Source organism: Delphinus delphis, chromosome 21, assembly GCF_949987515.2.
Source record: "Delphinus delphis chromosome 21, mDelDel1.2, whole genome shotgun sequence".
In the NCBI taxonomy this organism is placed as follows: domain Eukaryota; kingdom Metazoa; phylum Chordata; class Mammalia; order Artiodactyla; family Delphinidae; genus Delphinus; species Delphinus delphis.
In genome coordinates, this window is record NC_082703.1 from 25,075,875 (window position 1) to 25,090,879 (window position 15,005).

General features: G+C 52.9%; 1 protein-coding gene across 3 annotated transcripts in view; it reads left to right on the top strand.

Annotated features, from left to right (window-relative positions):
* Positions 1-9,273, top strand: part of ARHGEF10 (Rho guanine nucleotide exchange factor 10) — a 73,961-nt gene extending 64,688 nt beyond the window's left edge. For all 3 annotated transcript variants that reach the window (XM_060001518.1, XM_069540306.1, XM_069540307.1), the window contains 2 exons: positions 4,773-4,895; positions 7,566-9,273. In XM_060001518.1, the coding sequence (XP_059857501.1) occupies positions 4,773-4,895; positions 7,566-8,077 (635 nt within the window). In that variant the 3' untranslated portion in view covers positions 8,078-9,273. The remainder of the gene's footprint in view (positions 1-4,772; positions 4,896-7,565) is intronic.
* Positions 9,274-15,005: the final 5,732 nt, after the last annotated feature.

Below are 15,005 nucleotides of genomic sequence, written 5' to 3' on the forward strand. Positions count from 1 at the left end.
GCAATAACGTGTAAACTGTCCTTTCGTGCTCTCACTGGAATATAAAATTCCAGTAGGTTCTAGAGATGAAGCCTTCCCAGGCCAAAAAGAACACAATTGGAAAAAAAAATTACTATATCTCAGCGTGCTTTCCCCTGTGGACTGGGACTCGTGTGCTGAGCTGCATCTTTCTGTCCGGTTTGGAGCTCTGTTCTGAGCACCATTAGTTCGAGCGCTTTGCCGTAAACCACATCATACTTGGCAGACACAGTGGATGATGGCGCCTGGGGTCAGCACACACATTTCGAGGGGCCGTCGGTCAACCTTCCCGGCCCCCAAGGTGGTTACAGCCCGTGGTTCAGAGGGCGGCATCTCCTCCGGGTCATGAGGCTGCGTGAGTCACGTCAGGATGCAGCTGTTTCCTCTTCGTCCAGAACAGTCAGGGGAGGGTATTTGGATGAAAAAGTGCTGAGACCCCCGCCCCCTGTCAGATTAGCCTTCCCAGGTCCCCGCTGAGTGAGCACATTGCTTTCCAGGGGTGACGTAACCAAATAAAGTGGCACGATTTTCTATGTAATACAAAAGTCAGTGTAACTCTTCTAAGTACCATCAACCACATCATAAGGGAATTCAGCAACTTAAACTAGACTCAAGGTTATTTATGAGTTAGGGAACAGACCGAGGAGTGGATTTCATGTCCCCTGGGCTCTGGTGCCATCCTGTGCTAACCAGCAGCTGCTCAACCAGCAGTTTTGGTCCTGAGCTAACTAGCAGCTTCCTTAACCAGCAGTTGATCCCACACTAACCAGCGGCTCCTTAACCAGCAGTTGATCCTGCGCTAACCAACAGCTGCTCAACCAGCAGTTGGTCCTGAGCTAACCAGCAGCTTCCTTAACCAGCAGTTGATCCCGCGCTAACCAGCGGCTCCTTAAGCAGCAGTTGATCCCGCGCTAACCAGTGGCTCCTTAAGCAGCAGTTGATTCCGTGCTAACCAGCGGCTCCTTAACCAGCAGTTGATCCCACGCTAACCAGCAGTTCCTTAAGCAGCAATTGATCCCGCGCTAACCAGCGGCTCCTTAAGCAGCAGTTGATCCCGCGCTAACCAGCAGCTGCTCAATCAGCAGTTGGTCCTGAGCTAACTAGCAGCTTCTTTAACCAGCAGTTGATCCGGCGCTAACCTGCCCGCCTCCCTGGTCTCTGTCCCGGGTGGGAGCCAGGAGTGGGTTCCAATCATAGCCTTTCCAAGCACACTTGGAAGGCTGGCTGCTTCTCCTATTCTCTCCCCTGTTTGTGTGTTTCTCGCGAGCATTTGAATAAACCTGGCGGCCTCTCCTGTGCTCCTGTGTCCCCGTGTGAGAGGACAGCAGGGTTTCCGGAGAGCGTGCATCACACAGCGGCCAGCTCCCCTGCCCCTTCGTGTTGATAACTCACTTCCGGCCCATGCCAACTGCAGCCTTTGTCGGCATCTCTGCCCCGCCCTTCCCGCCTCGCCTCCCCCTTAGATGCTGAGTGGGTGGCCCCTCTGCCTGCAGCTTGGCCAGCTCAGAAGGCCACAGCTGGTGCTTCCACAAGGAGTAGCCTGGACACCTCTCAGCAGCTCTGTCTGCAGACCCTCCGGAATGGGAAAATCTCCACGTTCCCTAATTACCATTCAGTTAAACTTTCATATGTGAAATTAAAGATGAATCCTAGACTACTTTGAAAATGGAACAAACCATCATTCGCTGGAACTGACGGCTTTCAAACCAGTTAGAAAGAAAAAATCCCAGTTTTCCCTGCTTTCGCGTTTGTTATGATGAAGTGAAGGTCTGGGGGTGTCCTCCCAGGAGCACCTCCCAGAAGCCCCGGGGTTGTTTCCGTTGGTCTTTCCCACCGGCCATGTAGTTTTTCCCCTTCTCGTCATGTTTCGTAACCTTTCCCCACACGGTGACTTTTCCCCATCCCGACGCCACACAGGGCACCTTCTGTACCTTTGAATTGTTTTGTCCTTTCTCTTTAGAGAGATCCACTTCTGGAGAGAGTTTCTTTACAGAGACTAGAGAGTTTCCCAGATTTTCACTGCATATAACGTAACACAGATGTAAAAGCTGGAGACAGGATGAAAAGTCAGATGTTCCTAATATGCTATTTACAGGCAAAGAGGCGGGAAAATTCCTAAGGGGGATAGAAGGTCACTTTCAAAATGCATTTATGAATGAAAATAAGTAGTAAACTTTTATCCTTTGTAATTTGCAAGTAAGATCTTCTTAATGTTTTTATTAGTGGTTGGAAATATTTCACATCATATTTTACAAGAATCTGTTAATTCTCACTGTGGAGGTGGGCTGTTTGAAATTCCCTTTTCCTCATTAGTTTTCTTTAAAGCCAAGTGGTAGATTAAAAGTATTTCAGATGCTTCTTTAATAGTCCTAGGCCGATATTTTATTTTATTTTATTTATTTTATTTTATTTTTTATTTTTTGCAGTACACGGGCCTCTCACTGTCGCGGCCTCTCCCGTTGCGGAGCACAGGCTCCGGACGTGCAGGCCCAGCGGCCATGGCTCACGGGCCCAGCCGCTCAGCGGCATGCGGGATCCTCCCAGACCAGGGCACGAACCCGTGTCCCCTGCATCGGCAGGCGGACTCCCAACCACTGCGCCACCAGGGAAGCCCGGCCGATATTTTAAAAATGATATATTCTCTGTGAAAGAAAATTTAACTCACAAATTCCTTTTTTGGAGAAGAATTAAAGGAAACTCAGTTTCCCAGACCAAAATATTTCAGGACGATCAAATAAATCACAAAACAGTTTATTCATACAAACAGTTTTTGCTTATATGCAGGACTTGGCTACCAAAATGAGGGTGTGGGTGGACTTAAATGATATAAAAACCCACAGCCAACCTCGGAACCGAGCCCTGAGACCACGTCGCGAGAGTCTGCTTGTTTTTATTGTTGCCAGTACTTTCGTGTGTTAAAAAGGAAATTTATTCACATCTAGGACCACAGGACTATACCACTGCCCCAGTTTCTGTATTCCTTCCAGGAGGGTGGCTTCAGAAAGCGGCTGCAAAAGGGAAATAATAGCTCTGTCCCCTGTCCATCCCGTTGTCATGACATTCTCCACGTTGGTGTTGAGAAGTAAGATATCCATATGGAATGTAACCTGCCGCCCCTGTGCACCAGGGTAGTGGCGGAGGCCGTACGTCACTGGAACAAAACAAAACACAGAGCAGTGAGCCAGTTCCAAAAGTCGCCTCCACCAAAGGTTCCCAGAGGGTTGGAGAGGAGGGTCTCCGCTTTGCGGGTTTGCTTTCTGTCTCGAGCGTAGCTGTGGGGAATCTTTAGGTCACGTGGCTTCAAGTGAGGCTTCTGCTCTGGAAGGCACACCCGTGTGTCCTGGGACGTTCCCTGGTCCCTGGAGCTCCTCTCCGAAGGGCTGCCCCACGATGGGACCACCTGCCCCTGGATAGCAATCGTGAGCTGTGCCCAGAGCCGTGTTTCTAAATGGCTTCTGCAGTTCTCCCTGGCGTTTGGAAATGGCAGCTCCCGGCCCAGGTGTAGACAGACACGCAGGTCCCAGGCGTCTCTAAAGCCCCAGCTGCTTCCACGGGCACGCATTTGGATGAACTTAATACATTAGCTTTTCTTCAAAAAATATGCCTGTATTTAGAGGTAAACCAGATCTTTAGTTTTTGTAGCTGTTGTCTCGGTTTGGCTTCAGTGTTCCGTTGCCTAAATAATCATAAAATAACTTCAGTGGGCGTGGTGACCTGCCTTTGGCTTTGGTGTTGAGACCATTTGTTTTCATGCTTTTTATCTAAGATGAACTTAGGTCAAACACAGAGATACTGAAAATGACTCGTTTCCAGAGAGCAGAAGAACCCAGCTGTTTCGAAGCGCCCTCCATGCCTTCCTGGGAGCAGCCGCGTGACCCTTCTCTGCTCTCGAGCCTGAGCGCTGAGTAGAGACGCCAGGAGGGGCTTAAAGCCCCTGTCGAAGGTGGTGGTGCTGTGGGCAGGGTCAGGGCAGGGGTGCGGTGCTCGGGGCCCAGACTCAGTCCCTGAGACGAGTCACGGGGAGGCACGCACCTTTCCCTCCACTTCCTAACGTTATCAGGCTGACCCACCTCTCTGGGCCTCAGAGCCTCGACTGCAGAACAAAACAAAACAAGGCGGAGCGAACAACCAGAAGCTCCAAAGCCCTTGGACTCCAGCGTTGGGTGTCCGCGCCTCCCGGACTTTCCCACCGAGGCCGTGAGGGGTCTCCTTCCGACGGAGCCTTTGGGTGCTCGCTTGCGTCTCTCCCCTGTGATGCTGAGCGCGGGCTGCGCTGGGAGCCCGTCCTACCTGCGAGGTTCCCTCTTACCTGCCTAGGTGGGCGCTTGCGCACACGGGGCTGCCGTCTGACGTGCGTGTGTGTGCGTGTGTGTGCGTGTGTGTACGTGTGTGTGTGCAGCTCTGCCTGGAAGTGGGTGATTTACATGGACGGTTCAGGGCGGGAGTGTGTGATCAGCTCTGGAAGGGCCGCGCTAGCAGTGCTGAGAGCACCGTGCACGTGTCCTGAGGCCGTGGCCGTGCTCTGCCGGGGTGCAGCCAGGACGCCCCCCAGGTCTCTCTCTTGCTCGTCCGGCCGAAGGAGTCGTGGTGTGTGGCTAGGGCTCCAGTGACACCCGCTGGCCGGGAGGGCTCGGGGCTGCCCGGGGAGCATTCTGGCGGGTCTGTAGGGTTTCTGGGCAGTGCCCGGGGCCCCTGCCCCAGCGTGTGGGCTGCAGAGGCCAGACTGCGGGGCACAAGTCTCTCCTGTCCCCCAGGACACCAGCGGCTGTCTGTGACCAGCCTGCTCGTCTGCCACGGCCTGCTGATGGTTGGCACCAGCCTGGGCGTCGTGGTGGCCCTGCCCGTCCCTCGTCTGCAGGGGATCCCCAAGGTGACCGGTGAGTGCACCCCCCGAGTGCCTGCGTCTCCCAGGCCTCTGTCCTGTACTGTACTCTCGTCAAGCCCATGGGTCTGTGGTCAGCTGTGTCTTTGCTTAAACAGTGTAAATTACTTAGGTGGCTTTCTCTCTCCCTTCGTCCCTTCCTTTTTCCTTCCTTTCTTTCCTACTATAAAGACTATGTCTATTAATTTGAATCATCAGGTCATACTTTTGTCTTCCTGTTTCTGACGTCAGTGGTCCAGGGAGACCCTTATCCCCAGGACGTGTTTTCACGTTACCTTTTTTGCCACCTGTTGGTTTTGATCATTCTGTACAGTTTTGCTCAGTGAAAATGGATGCTTTTTTATGTTTTGCAAAGAAAGAGGCCCAGCATCTGAGAAAGCTCAGTTGTGCTGTTTTGCAGTGTTGCGGGGAGCTCAAATGGGCACAGCCTTTTTGGAAAGCATTTTGGTGTTTAGGACTTGAAGATGCTTTTGTGTCAGGAGTCAGGGTTTCCAATTCAGGAAATTCTGTCTCGTGAAGCAGCCAACTCTAGGAATAAACCATGATGCAGAAAGAACAGGAAACAGCCTAAACATCCAAAATTAGGAGTAGGGAGACGCCTAAGACAGTGGTCGCGTTGCCATTTTAGAACGTAACACAGCCAGTGCAAATGATGTTTGCAGAGAGCTTGGAATGATACAGAGAAATGTTAATTCTGTGAGTTAAGTAAAACCAAGATCTTAAAATTTTATGTCGATTATGTAATAACTCTCAGAGAAAAAGATTTGTAGGAAACTCATTGAAATGTTAATAAAGATCTCTGTCTATAGTTTCTTCCTACTGTCAGCGCTGGAATATTTCACTCTGACCGCAGGCAGCCCTTCCTTCCCTCAACAAGCTCTCACGGGTCTACTGCAAATAGGTCTGCGCTTTAGATAAATTCCTATTTTGTCAATGATCCACCTGTTAGGATCACGGAATTCCAACTTGGTTTATTCATTTCTTAACTGCTGTCTTCGTTATGACCTGCCTGTGATACATGCAGAAGCTACGTGGTGACTACGGGCAGTTTGAGTGGTAAAGGCTCAGGAGTCAGAAGCTCTTCCCGTCACAGCTGGGGACGCTTCTCCCCGACAACCAAACATAGCCGTTCTCCTGCTGGGTCTCACGTCACCGTTCCATTGGTTTTTCTCCATAGTTTTGCTAACTTGTACCTTTTTTAAAAAAGAAGTCTTTAATTGTGCCATTTTCACAGTTTCTATCATTGTCTCGTCGTGTATGTATTCCTCTCCGACTGCTTTCTTTCCACGTTATTTCTGAGGCGCATCCTTGTTGGTCACGTGACCGTAGCTCACGCGTGTCACTGCTCTGTAGCGTGGCTTTGTTCCCCATGTGACGTACAGTGGGTATTTAGTTGTTTCCTGTTCTGTGTGTTACGTGCTATGCCTCTGTGGGGGTTCCTCTGGCCACCCCTTCTCATAGGGACTCGGGTTCCTCTGGCTGTGTGTCCGGGAGGGGACCACAGGTGTGTAGGAAACACTCACATTCAGGTTCACCCGGTGATGCTGGGATGTTCCCCTGGGCTGTCGCGTCAGATCGCACCTCCATGCCCGGTGTCTGGGCGTCCCCATCCCTTCACCCTCCCCCAGTACCCGCTGTTGGAGGAGTTCTTGACTTGTCCTTCAGCTCATGGAGGAAGTCACCTCGCCCAGCTGAGGAATCCTGTAACGTCCTCTGCTTCGGCCAGAGTGGGAGGGAGGTGCTAGGGCCCTGTTGCAGCCTCAAAGCATTTGGTGAAAAGGGCATCTACCCCCATTTCTGTCACCTCACCTGCGAGGCGCTTAAAAATGGGCATCCGTTCCCGCCTGGCCCTTGGAGTCCCGCTGTTATGGGGGAGTCTGCATTTCGTAAAAAAGGCCTACAGGGAGCTTCTGGTGCTTCTTTTAAAATTGAACTCACATCACCCTTGAACTGAAGAGCCCCCATTCTAATCGATGCATTAGGACTAACTTATTCTAAACCACAGAATCTTTTTAAAGTGAAAAATGGCAGGAAACTACTTATAGTTTAGGCATCTTATTCCTAGCATTGACATGTTTCAGGCATTTAAGTTGTTTTTGTTTGTTTGTTTTTGTTTTTGTTTTTTGTGGCAGTACGCGGGCCTCTCACTGCTGTGGCCTCTCCTGTTGCGGAGCACAGGCTCCGAACGCACAGGCTCAGCGGCCATGGCTCACGGGCCCAGCCGCTCCGCGGCATGTGGGATCTTCCTGGACCGGGGCACGAACCCGCGTCCCCTGCATCGGCAGGGGGACTCTCAACCTCTGCTCCACCAGGGAAGCCCCAGGCGTTTAAGTTTATAAAACCAAGATTTAGGGAAACTTTTCCTAAATATATTATCTTAGAGCAGGCGAGAAGGCATTTATACAGAGAACAGGAAAATATCTACTTTATCTCTTTAAAAGTACCACGCAAGTACCAGAACTGAGATACCAATGACGAAAACCACGGTTGTATTTTAGACCATGGTTTTGAGAGCATTCTTGGACTTCACTAGAAATCCACGAGAACGTGGTCTGGAAGCTGTTTTCGCTCTGAGCTGTCGAGTACAGGGTTTTGCCGTGTGGGCGGGGGGTGCCCGGGGCCCTGCCTGGCATGCGGAGCCCTGCTGAGCGCTGTGCCCTTTCAGGTCGAGGCCTGGTCTCCTACCATGCTCACAACGGGCCCGTCAAGTTCCTGGTCGTGGCCACAGCCGCCTCCAAGGCGGACAGAGACAAGCCCAGGGACAGCCCGCCCCCCGGTGCCGACCCCCAGGATGAAGACCAGAGGGACATGCTCCCCGGTGAGGGGCCCAGGCCCTGCCCAAGCCGCAGCGGCCCCGACGCCGTCTGGCTGGGGGCTTCGCTGGGCTCCCTCGCCCAGGCCAGCGACGTCTCCTCCACGTCTGGGTCCCCGACGCCTTCCCAGGGCTCGGGTTCCCTGGGGCCCCGCTCAGAGGAGAACTTCGTCCAGGACCCCCTGCGGCTCCCCTGCAGCTCCCCCGGCCGAGGGCGGCGGGCCAGGAAGGCCAAGGCCAGCTCCGTGCTGGTGGCCTGCGGGGGACAGGGCCACCGGCGGGTGAGCAGGAAGGCCAGGCAGCAGCGGCCGGAGGAGTTGGCCTCGTCCGTCATGGTCTGGCAGATCCCCCTGCTGAATGTGTGAGCCAGGGTCGAGATTCGGGTGTGGCCTTTCAGCCAAGTCACACACCCCGAGCGGTCCCGCCGCATCCGCGCTGGCTGGGCGTGAATCGCCAGCCGTCTCGGGGCCGAAAAGTGCAATATCGTCAAGGCGGCATCTCCGGCAGCCCCTCCCTCCACCCCAGGCAGGGGAGCCCCGTGTGAACGCACATGAGGAAGGGGGGTGGACGCCGTGTTTGAGTGGGTGGGGGTCCCGGGAGGATGCTCCCCCTCTGACCCCCGTGGTCCTTAATAAACACGGGACACTGCAGACCTGTTCTCATAGCCTGTCACCTAGAGAACTCGCAGACTCAGAACTCACGGGGAAATACAGCATGTTCACTGGTGGAGGGATTTATTAACAATTCTTAAAGTAATTGTACTTGATTCAGATTCACTACTTTTATTTATATTGTATATCTTTTAACTCCAGAATAGAATTTGTAACAATGAAGAAAGCCACGTAACACATACCAGGCCGGGTGGTGTTATGTGCTTTCTGAGTTGAACTGAGTTTTCCAAAGTGGTATAATGCGTGTACTGTATATTTTTAACAAAGTAGTATTTTTATATCGCATTTTTCTATTAAAAAAATTAACAAAGTTTTAGGCACTATGTTATCTGTAACGTTTCACAAATAACGTTTGCTTTGAACCAAAATCCTCAATGCCTGTCAACATTTAGACTCAAGCGTCAATGCCAAAATACCCACGTTGGAGATGCGTGTGTTTTAGTGTCTCAGGAGACGTAGAAGGTGTCTTGGCCCATCCTTTCCTGCTGTGTTTGCATCTGTCGACCAGGAGCGCTTCTAGCTTTGAATGCATGTCCTGAAGGATGCACGGTGCTGGTCAGGGTGGGCGCCGGTGCTGGCGGCGGACACAGGACACAGGAAAGGTGGCCCTTGGTCGGCAGACTGGCACTTAGGGCCCCTTCTGCGGGCGTCATGCCCGAGTGGTCCGTGAGTTCGCTGTGCTCCACGTGTAGTTATCTATCAATGTTCTACTTACTGGATGGTTAAGAAAAACAATGCAGGTCTACCCGAGATTAATGTCTCAGCACTTTACAGGTGACTAAAAATGCTAATTTTATGACTTTGCCAAATATTTTCCAAGGTGCATGTGTGCCCCCATGTGAAAGAAATATCTCCCCCAGCCTTCCTTAAACTATTAGCTGCTATCTTATTTCATGAATAAAGTCTTTTTATTTAAAAATACAATATCGTGAGTTGCCTTTTTTCCTGTGAAACGCAAAGGGGCAGTTAGGTTCGAGGGACGGCCAGGTGATCCTTTCCAATGTGGCATCCCCACGTGCTGGTTTGGGAGTTTCCGTGTGGATTCCAGAGACGGGCACAATGTACGTGTCAAAGAGCGCTTTGAATCCCATGTCGGTGCTGAGAAACTCTCTAGAGGCGCGTGGACTTGTCAGTTTTTATTTTGAGTGACGTCATGAGTTGAATTAGTTTAATATAAAATATGAAGAGGAGTGTCTAAAGTCAGCTCCATATCGTTCGCACTGATTAAAAATATACAGTTTCTCCGTGTTTTCAGTGTCCACATAAAACAGAAGTACTTGGATATGCCTTTTACTTAAACCTTGATGCTCAAAGACTGTTTGGTCTTCATCAGTACCTCAAAAAACTCAACTTACAAGTACCACATTTTCTTATGGGATAAATAAGTAAACAATGAAAATAGTGCCAGCCGAGGTCTCCACTTACGTTGTAATATTGGTGACGTATTCAGGAAAGCCTTGCTGTCCCTCACGCCCATCTGTCACTTCACCAGGTTTTACTTTCCAGCTGTGTGGTGAAGCTTTCAATATCACTTGATTCTATTCCCATCTTTTAATTAAAGTGTGAGTAGTCACTCCGGGACCCGGCCCTGCCAAGAGGCCCTGGTTCCAGCGCGGGGGAGGGACGCCGTGCCTTTTGAACCTGCAGTGCTCACAGCAGGAGTCCGGACCCTGGAGCCCGGAGAGGAGGTTTCCTTCCAGACGGTCTCTTTCCGGTGACAGGACTCCGGGCCTGAACAGAGTTCATGCTGGTCTGGAGGACTCCCTGATAGTACGTGTAACTGCTTCTCTCTCCGACAAGCTGCGGGAAATGGGATTCTTTGCAAGTGGAATCATCTGATTTGATTCTCTAAATCACGTCCCAAAGTATCTTTTTCTGTAAATATTTTCATATATTGAATTTGATAAAAATGTTCTAGATCCTGAGGACAGAGGGATAATTTATAGCCGCAGTTTTCTCACCTGTCAAATGGACAGAATTTAAGCCCTAGCGACTGCACATTTTTTGGGTGGCTTTTAGATTTATACACGCGTGAAAGCATTTCATAAAACTGGGTATTTTTCAGGCATAAAGCTTTCAAAGTAGCGGGAGCTCTGCATTGACATAGACCCGCCATCAGATGCCAGGTCACGGCTCCTGAGGGAAGCAGTGTGTGGAGATCGCAGCCACTTCACTTACTTTCTTTAAAAAAAAAACTGAGTGAGGGCTTCCCTGGTGGCACAGTGGTTGAGAGTCTGCCTGCCGATGTAGGGGACGCGGGTTCGTGCCCCGGTCCGGGAGGATCCCACGTGCCGCGGAGTGGCTGGGCCCGTGAGCCATGGCCGCTGAGCCTGCGCGTTCGGAGCCTGTGCTCCGCAACGGGAGAGGCCACAGCAGCGAGAGGCCCCCGTACCGCAAAAAAAAACAAAACAAAAACTGAGTGAATATGGAAGGAAAACTGAGTAGATGATTGCGTGGTACTCTTCTGGAAGTTTCCTTACCCGTGTGTCAGTTCTATCCGGGCCCAGGGCGTTTCCTGCTCCCTGGGAAACCTCTTCTCCCTTCATCCCCTCCGCCACCCTGCGGGCGGGTGCACACACCCCTGCGGCCCCCGCCCAAGGCCCCAGCCCCAGAGTCTGAAAGAATTAACCCCTGCAAAGCGGGTTAGTGAGTTCTTTGCTGCCTGACAGCTTCTGGGAGTTGAAGGCACATTTCTGCAGCATCTTAATGGGGGAAATGCCATCCTGGTCCTTCCAGGTGGATTCCTGGTGCCTCTTTCGCCTTCCGGGCCTGTATCTGGCGACACTTCTGCCTGGTTCTGGTAAGAACAGGCCGAGTCCTGGTTCCGAGGTAGACAGGGGCCGAGTCAGGGCAGAAACTTCCATGTTGTCACGTGTAAATGGAAGGCTGTGACCCTGGAGCTTCGCCTGTCCCCCGGGCCCCCCTGCAGTGCGGGGCCCAGGGCAGCTCATTGCAGCTTCGCAGACACGGGGCCGGGACCGCTGTGCTCACGTCCCTCCGCAGATGGACACCGGCTTGGAGAAGGGCCAGCGGGCTGGGCCGGGCAGCGGGGAGGCCGGTTGGTGGGTGCACTGAGGCTGCAGGAGATGCCAGCAGAGGGGCCGGAGTAGGCCCGCGTCCTTCCCCGAAGTTACCAGATCTTGGATGACAGGGCTGGACTCACCGAGGAGGAAGGAGGGAGACAAGGGCTGGAGCCTCTACTGGGAGACTGGGGCGTGGCCAGGACTGTGTGACCGTCTGCCTGGAGCCCAGCCAGGGCACGGAGCAGGGAGACCAAGGGCTGGGAGCACAGACCTCAGAAAAGCCGCCCACGGAAATCGGGGATCCAGGAGCTCTTCCCTCAGTGTTTCCTGCCACTTGCTGCGATAATCGAGCACCCGTTACCGCGGCTTGCCTCCTGGAAATTCCGAACCCGATTGCGTCCACCTGCATGCAGAGGGCCTTGGTAAGTCGGGGTCACGTAGACCACCTTGTCTGGCGTGTACAGCCAAGGATGTAGGGCTGCCTTCTAGGGGATGACCTTCCTGAGTGTGGGGGATGCTGTTTGCCGCCTGACGGCAAAGCCAGGGTGTGTGTGGAGCGCAGGCAGCAGGCTGGGGGCAGCAAAACCGAGGCCTAGGCGGTGGGGGCCTGCCCAGAGCCAGCGGAGCCCCGGGAAGGGACACTGCAAGACTCTGAGAAGCAGCCAGGAAGCCTTCTTCCCCGGCGTCCACAGGAGAGCTGTCAGGGCCGGACACCTGCGCCAGGCGAGGAAGGGAACAGCGCGTGTGCTGCTCCAGTCCGTAAGTAATGGGGGAGTTACCTTTATCTTCTTCTGCTCATCAAAAATAATTGCCGCTTTTCTTTTTTGGTGCTAGCGTATGGGATTCCTGTTCTGTCTTCAGTTCAGTGGTTCTCAATCGGGGTGAACTGGCCCCGGGGGCCATGGGGCAGTTTCTGGTCACCACCTGTGCGGGCGTGAGTGCCACAGGCACCCAGAGCATAGCAGCCAGGGATGCTGCCAGACACCCCGCAGGGCACAGGACACCCCGAACATCCCCGGGGCTGAGGTCAGGTCCCGGAGGTTCCTTCTTGTTTCCTTCCAGCCCATTGCAGACATCACACAGTGTGGTGTCTTTTGTGATGTGAACATACAGGATTCCCGTTCTGTTCCCAGATGTCCCCGACTTCTCACTGGTCTGTCTCATTTTAGCACTGTTATTCTGAGTATAAAAATACCTTATTTAGGTCATGAAACAGAACTTTTCCTACAGACTAACAGGTGTGAACAGGGGCAAACAGCCCACATTCAAACACCCTTACTTAAATTGGTCTTTAAGCAAGATTCACTGTAATGGCTAGTCTAGAGCCTGAAGAAGATACAGATTCATACTTGGCCAAGAGAGAGAAAGGAAACCCGTGCTGGCAGGAGACACCTTAATATACGCTATTTTAAGCAAGTTCAGCGTACGCGTATCCAGATGTACGCAAGCGACGGACGTGAGCTCTGGCTTCCCACATACACTCACGGTAGACGCGCTGTTGAATTCCTCAAGCACAGAACGTGTTTAGACGAGGATCCTCCGCCTAGACTTCGTGTCTCCCCAGGGTCCACGGTTGACATCAGGGGCTGTGAATTTCCAGAAAGAATATGCTGACCGCCACGCTCTGGGCTGCATCCCCGCCCCGGGAGAAAGGTCCATCCCATCGTCCAAACTGACGATCAGGAAACTACGTGAAGCCACCTTCCTGGTGCGTGAAGTTTGTGTTGCGTCTGAATTCCATTTCAGTTAGTTTTCTAGAAACACAAACCGGGGTAAGAACACAGGCTTTACTGCTGTGTTTACCACACGTCCAGCCAGGGGCTTATTACTTCTTAGAACCTCCGTCTTCTCACCTGTACACAGATGTTAGTAGAAGATGTTAGTAGATGTTAGTAGAAGCTGCCTTACGGAGTTGGCGGGAGATTTAGATGAAACAACGGCTGGAGGGTCTTCATTCGGTGCCTGGCGTACAGTCGGTATCAATACGTAGCAGCTGTTTCTCTTCGTTCTGTTCTCTGGACCTGCAGTCCTGTAATTCACGATTATCCTCATGAGCCCATCAGTTTCTCCTCTATTTAGATGTTTTCACCCTTTCAACACATACATGGTGTTTGTGTGCAGTGGGCCAGGCCCTGTGCTGGGTGTTCAGGGCAGGTGGGCCTCTCCCCGACCCGGCTGACGTGCTGTCCCCACTGGGCTGTTCACTTCACTTCTTGAACAAGCCCCATCTCAGTAACTTCTCATGCTGGATGAATGATGGCCCCGAAGGTGTCCACGTTCTCGTCATCCACTACTGTGAATATGTTACCTTGTGTGGCAAAAGGTACTTTGCAACTGCAACTAATTACAGATCTTGGGATGAGAATTTGATCCTGGGCCATCTGGCTGTCCTGTGTCGTCACAGGGGTCCTTATAGGAGAGAGGCAGGAGGGTCGGGGCCAGAGAAGGAGACCTGATGACAGAACGGGTCAGAGAGAGCTTTGAAGGTGCTGCCTGCCAGCTTTGATACGGATGGAGGTGCTACAGGCCCTTCTAGATGCTGGAAAAGCAAGGACACGGATTCTCCCCAGACTCTCCAAGCAGAACTGGCCCTGCCGACATGTTGATTTCAGCCCGATGAGACCCGCGTTGGGTTTCTAACCTACAGAACCGTAAGGCATAGATTTATCTTGTTTTAAGCCACTGAATTCATGGCAGTTTGTCTCAGCAGCCACAGGGAACCATACAGTCCTGTAGACTAAAGAAATGTTCCGTTTCCATAGGAATAGACACCACAGAGGGGCAGTCAGCGGGGCCACACTGGGCCGGTCTCCGGGGAGTCTGGGGAAGCCCCCACCCCCATTTTGCACCGTTGCTGAGAACAGAAGCCCGCCAGTGTGGAGGGAGGCCTGTCACCAGGAAACGTCCGAGGTGTCCTCCTTAGGCCCGGGTGCAAGAGTGAGGATGGGAGGCTGCTTTCCCCTGCGGGTACAGGTGCACCTGGGGCGGCTCACTTGATCTCTGCTAACGTGGGCCGGGGTCTTTCCAGGCTTGGGAAACGTTCCCTAACCTCCTGCCTTCTGCAGTGAGGGAGGGGGTGGGGGCCCCAGGGCAGCAGGACACCCCGAGGGCATCCAGCCCCTCCCCCGGGCACACACAGCTCTCCTCGGCCCTGCCCATGTCCAGTGCCCGAGGACAAGGCCAGAACCCGGATGCAGGCTGAGGTCCCTGAGACGGGAAGTGTGATCAGGAAGCTCACCCAGGCGCCCGAACCCCCAGCCCCTCAGCGCCGCAGCCCCACCTGCTGCGTTTCACCCGCAGGGCGACCCCGGGGGGCCGGTCAGATCCCAGTGAGTCCTTTGACGGACTCTCCAGTTCCTGGGGGGCCTAAGGGCAGGCTGGCTGCTGTCCTGGGCAGGGGGAAGCCTTGCTCGGCAGCAGGACCGGAGGAGAGGTTCCTAGACGGGGCGTAAGGCAAGGCCTGCTGACCGGGGGCTGATTCGGGGAGCGGTGACAGCCGAGGGACTGGGCGCTCAGCAGCGTTCCCGTGGGGCTTATTCTCCAAACAAACCTGTCGAAAATAAGCACATTTCCTGTTTCTTTCCAGTGATAAAAGCAAA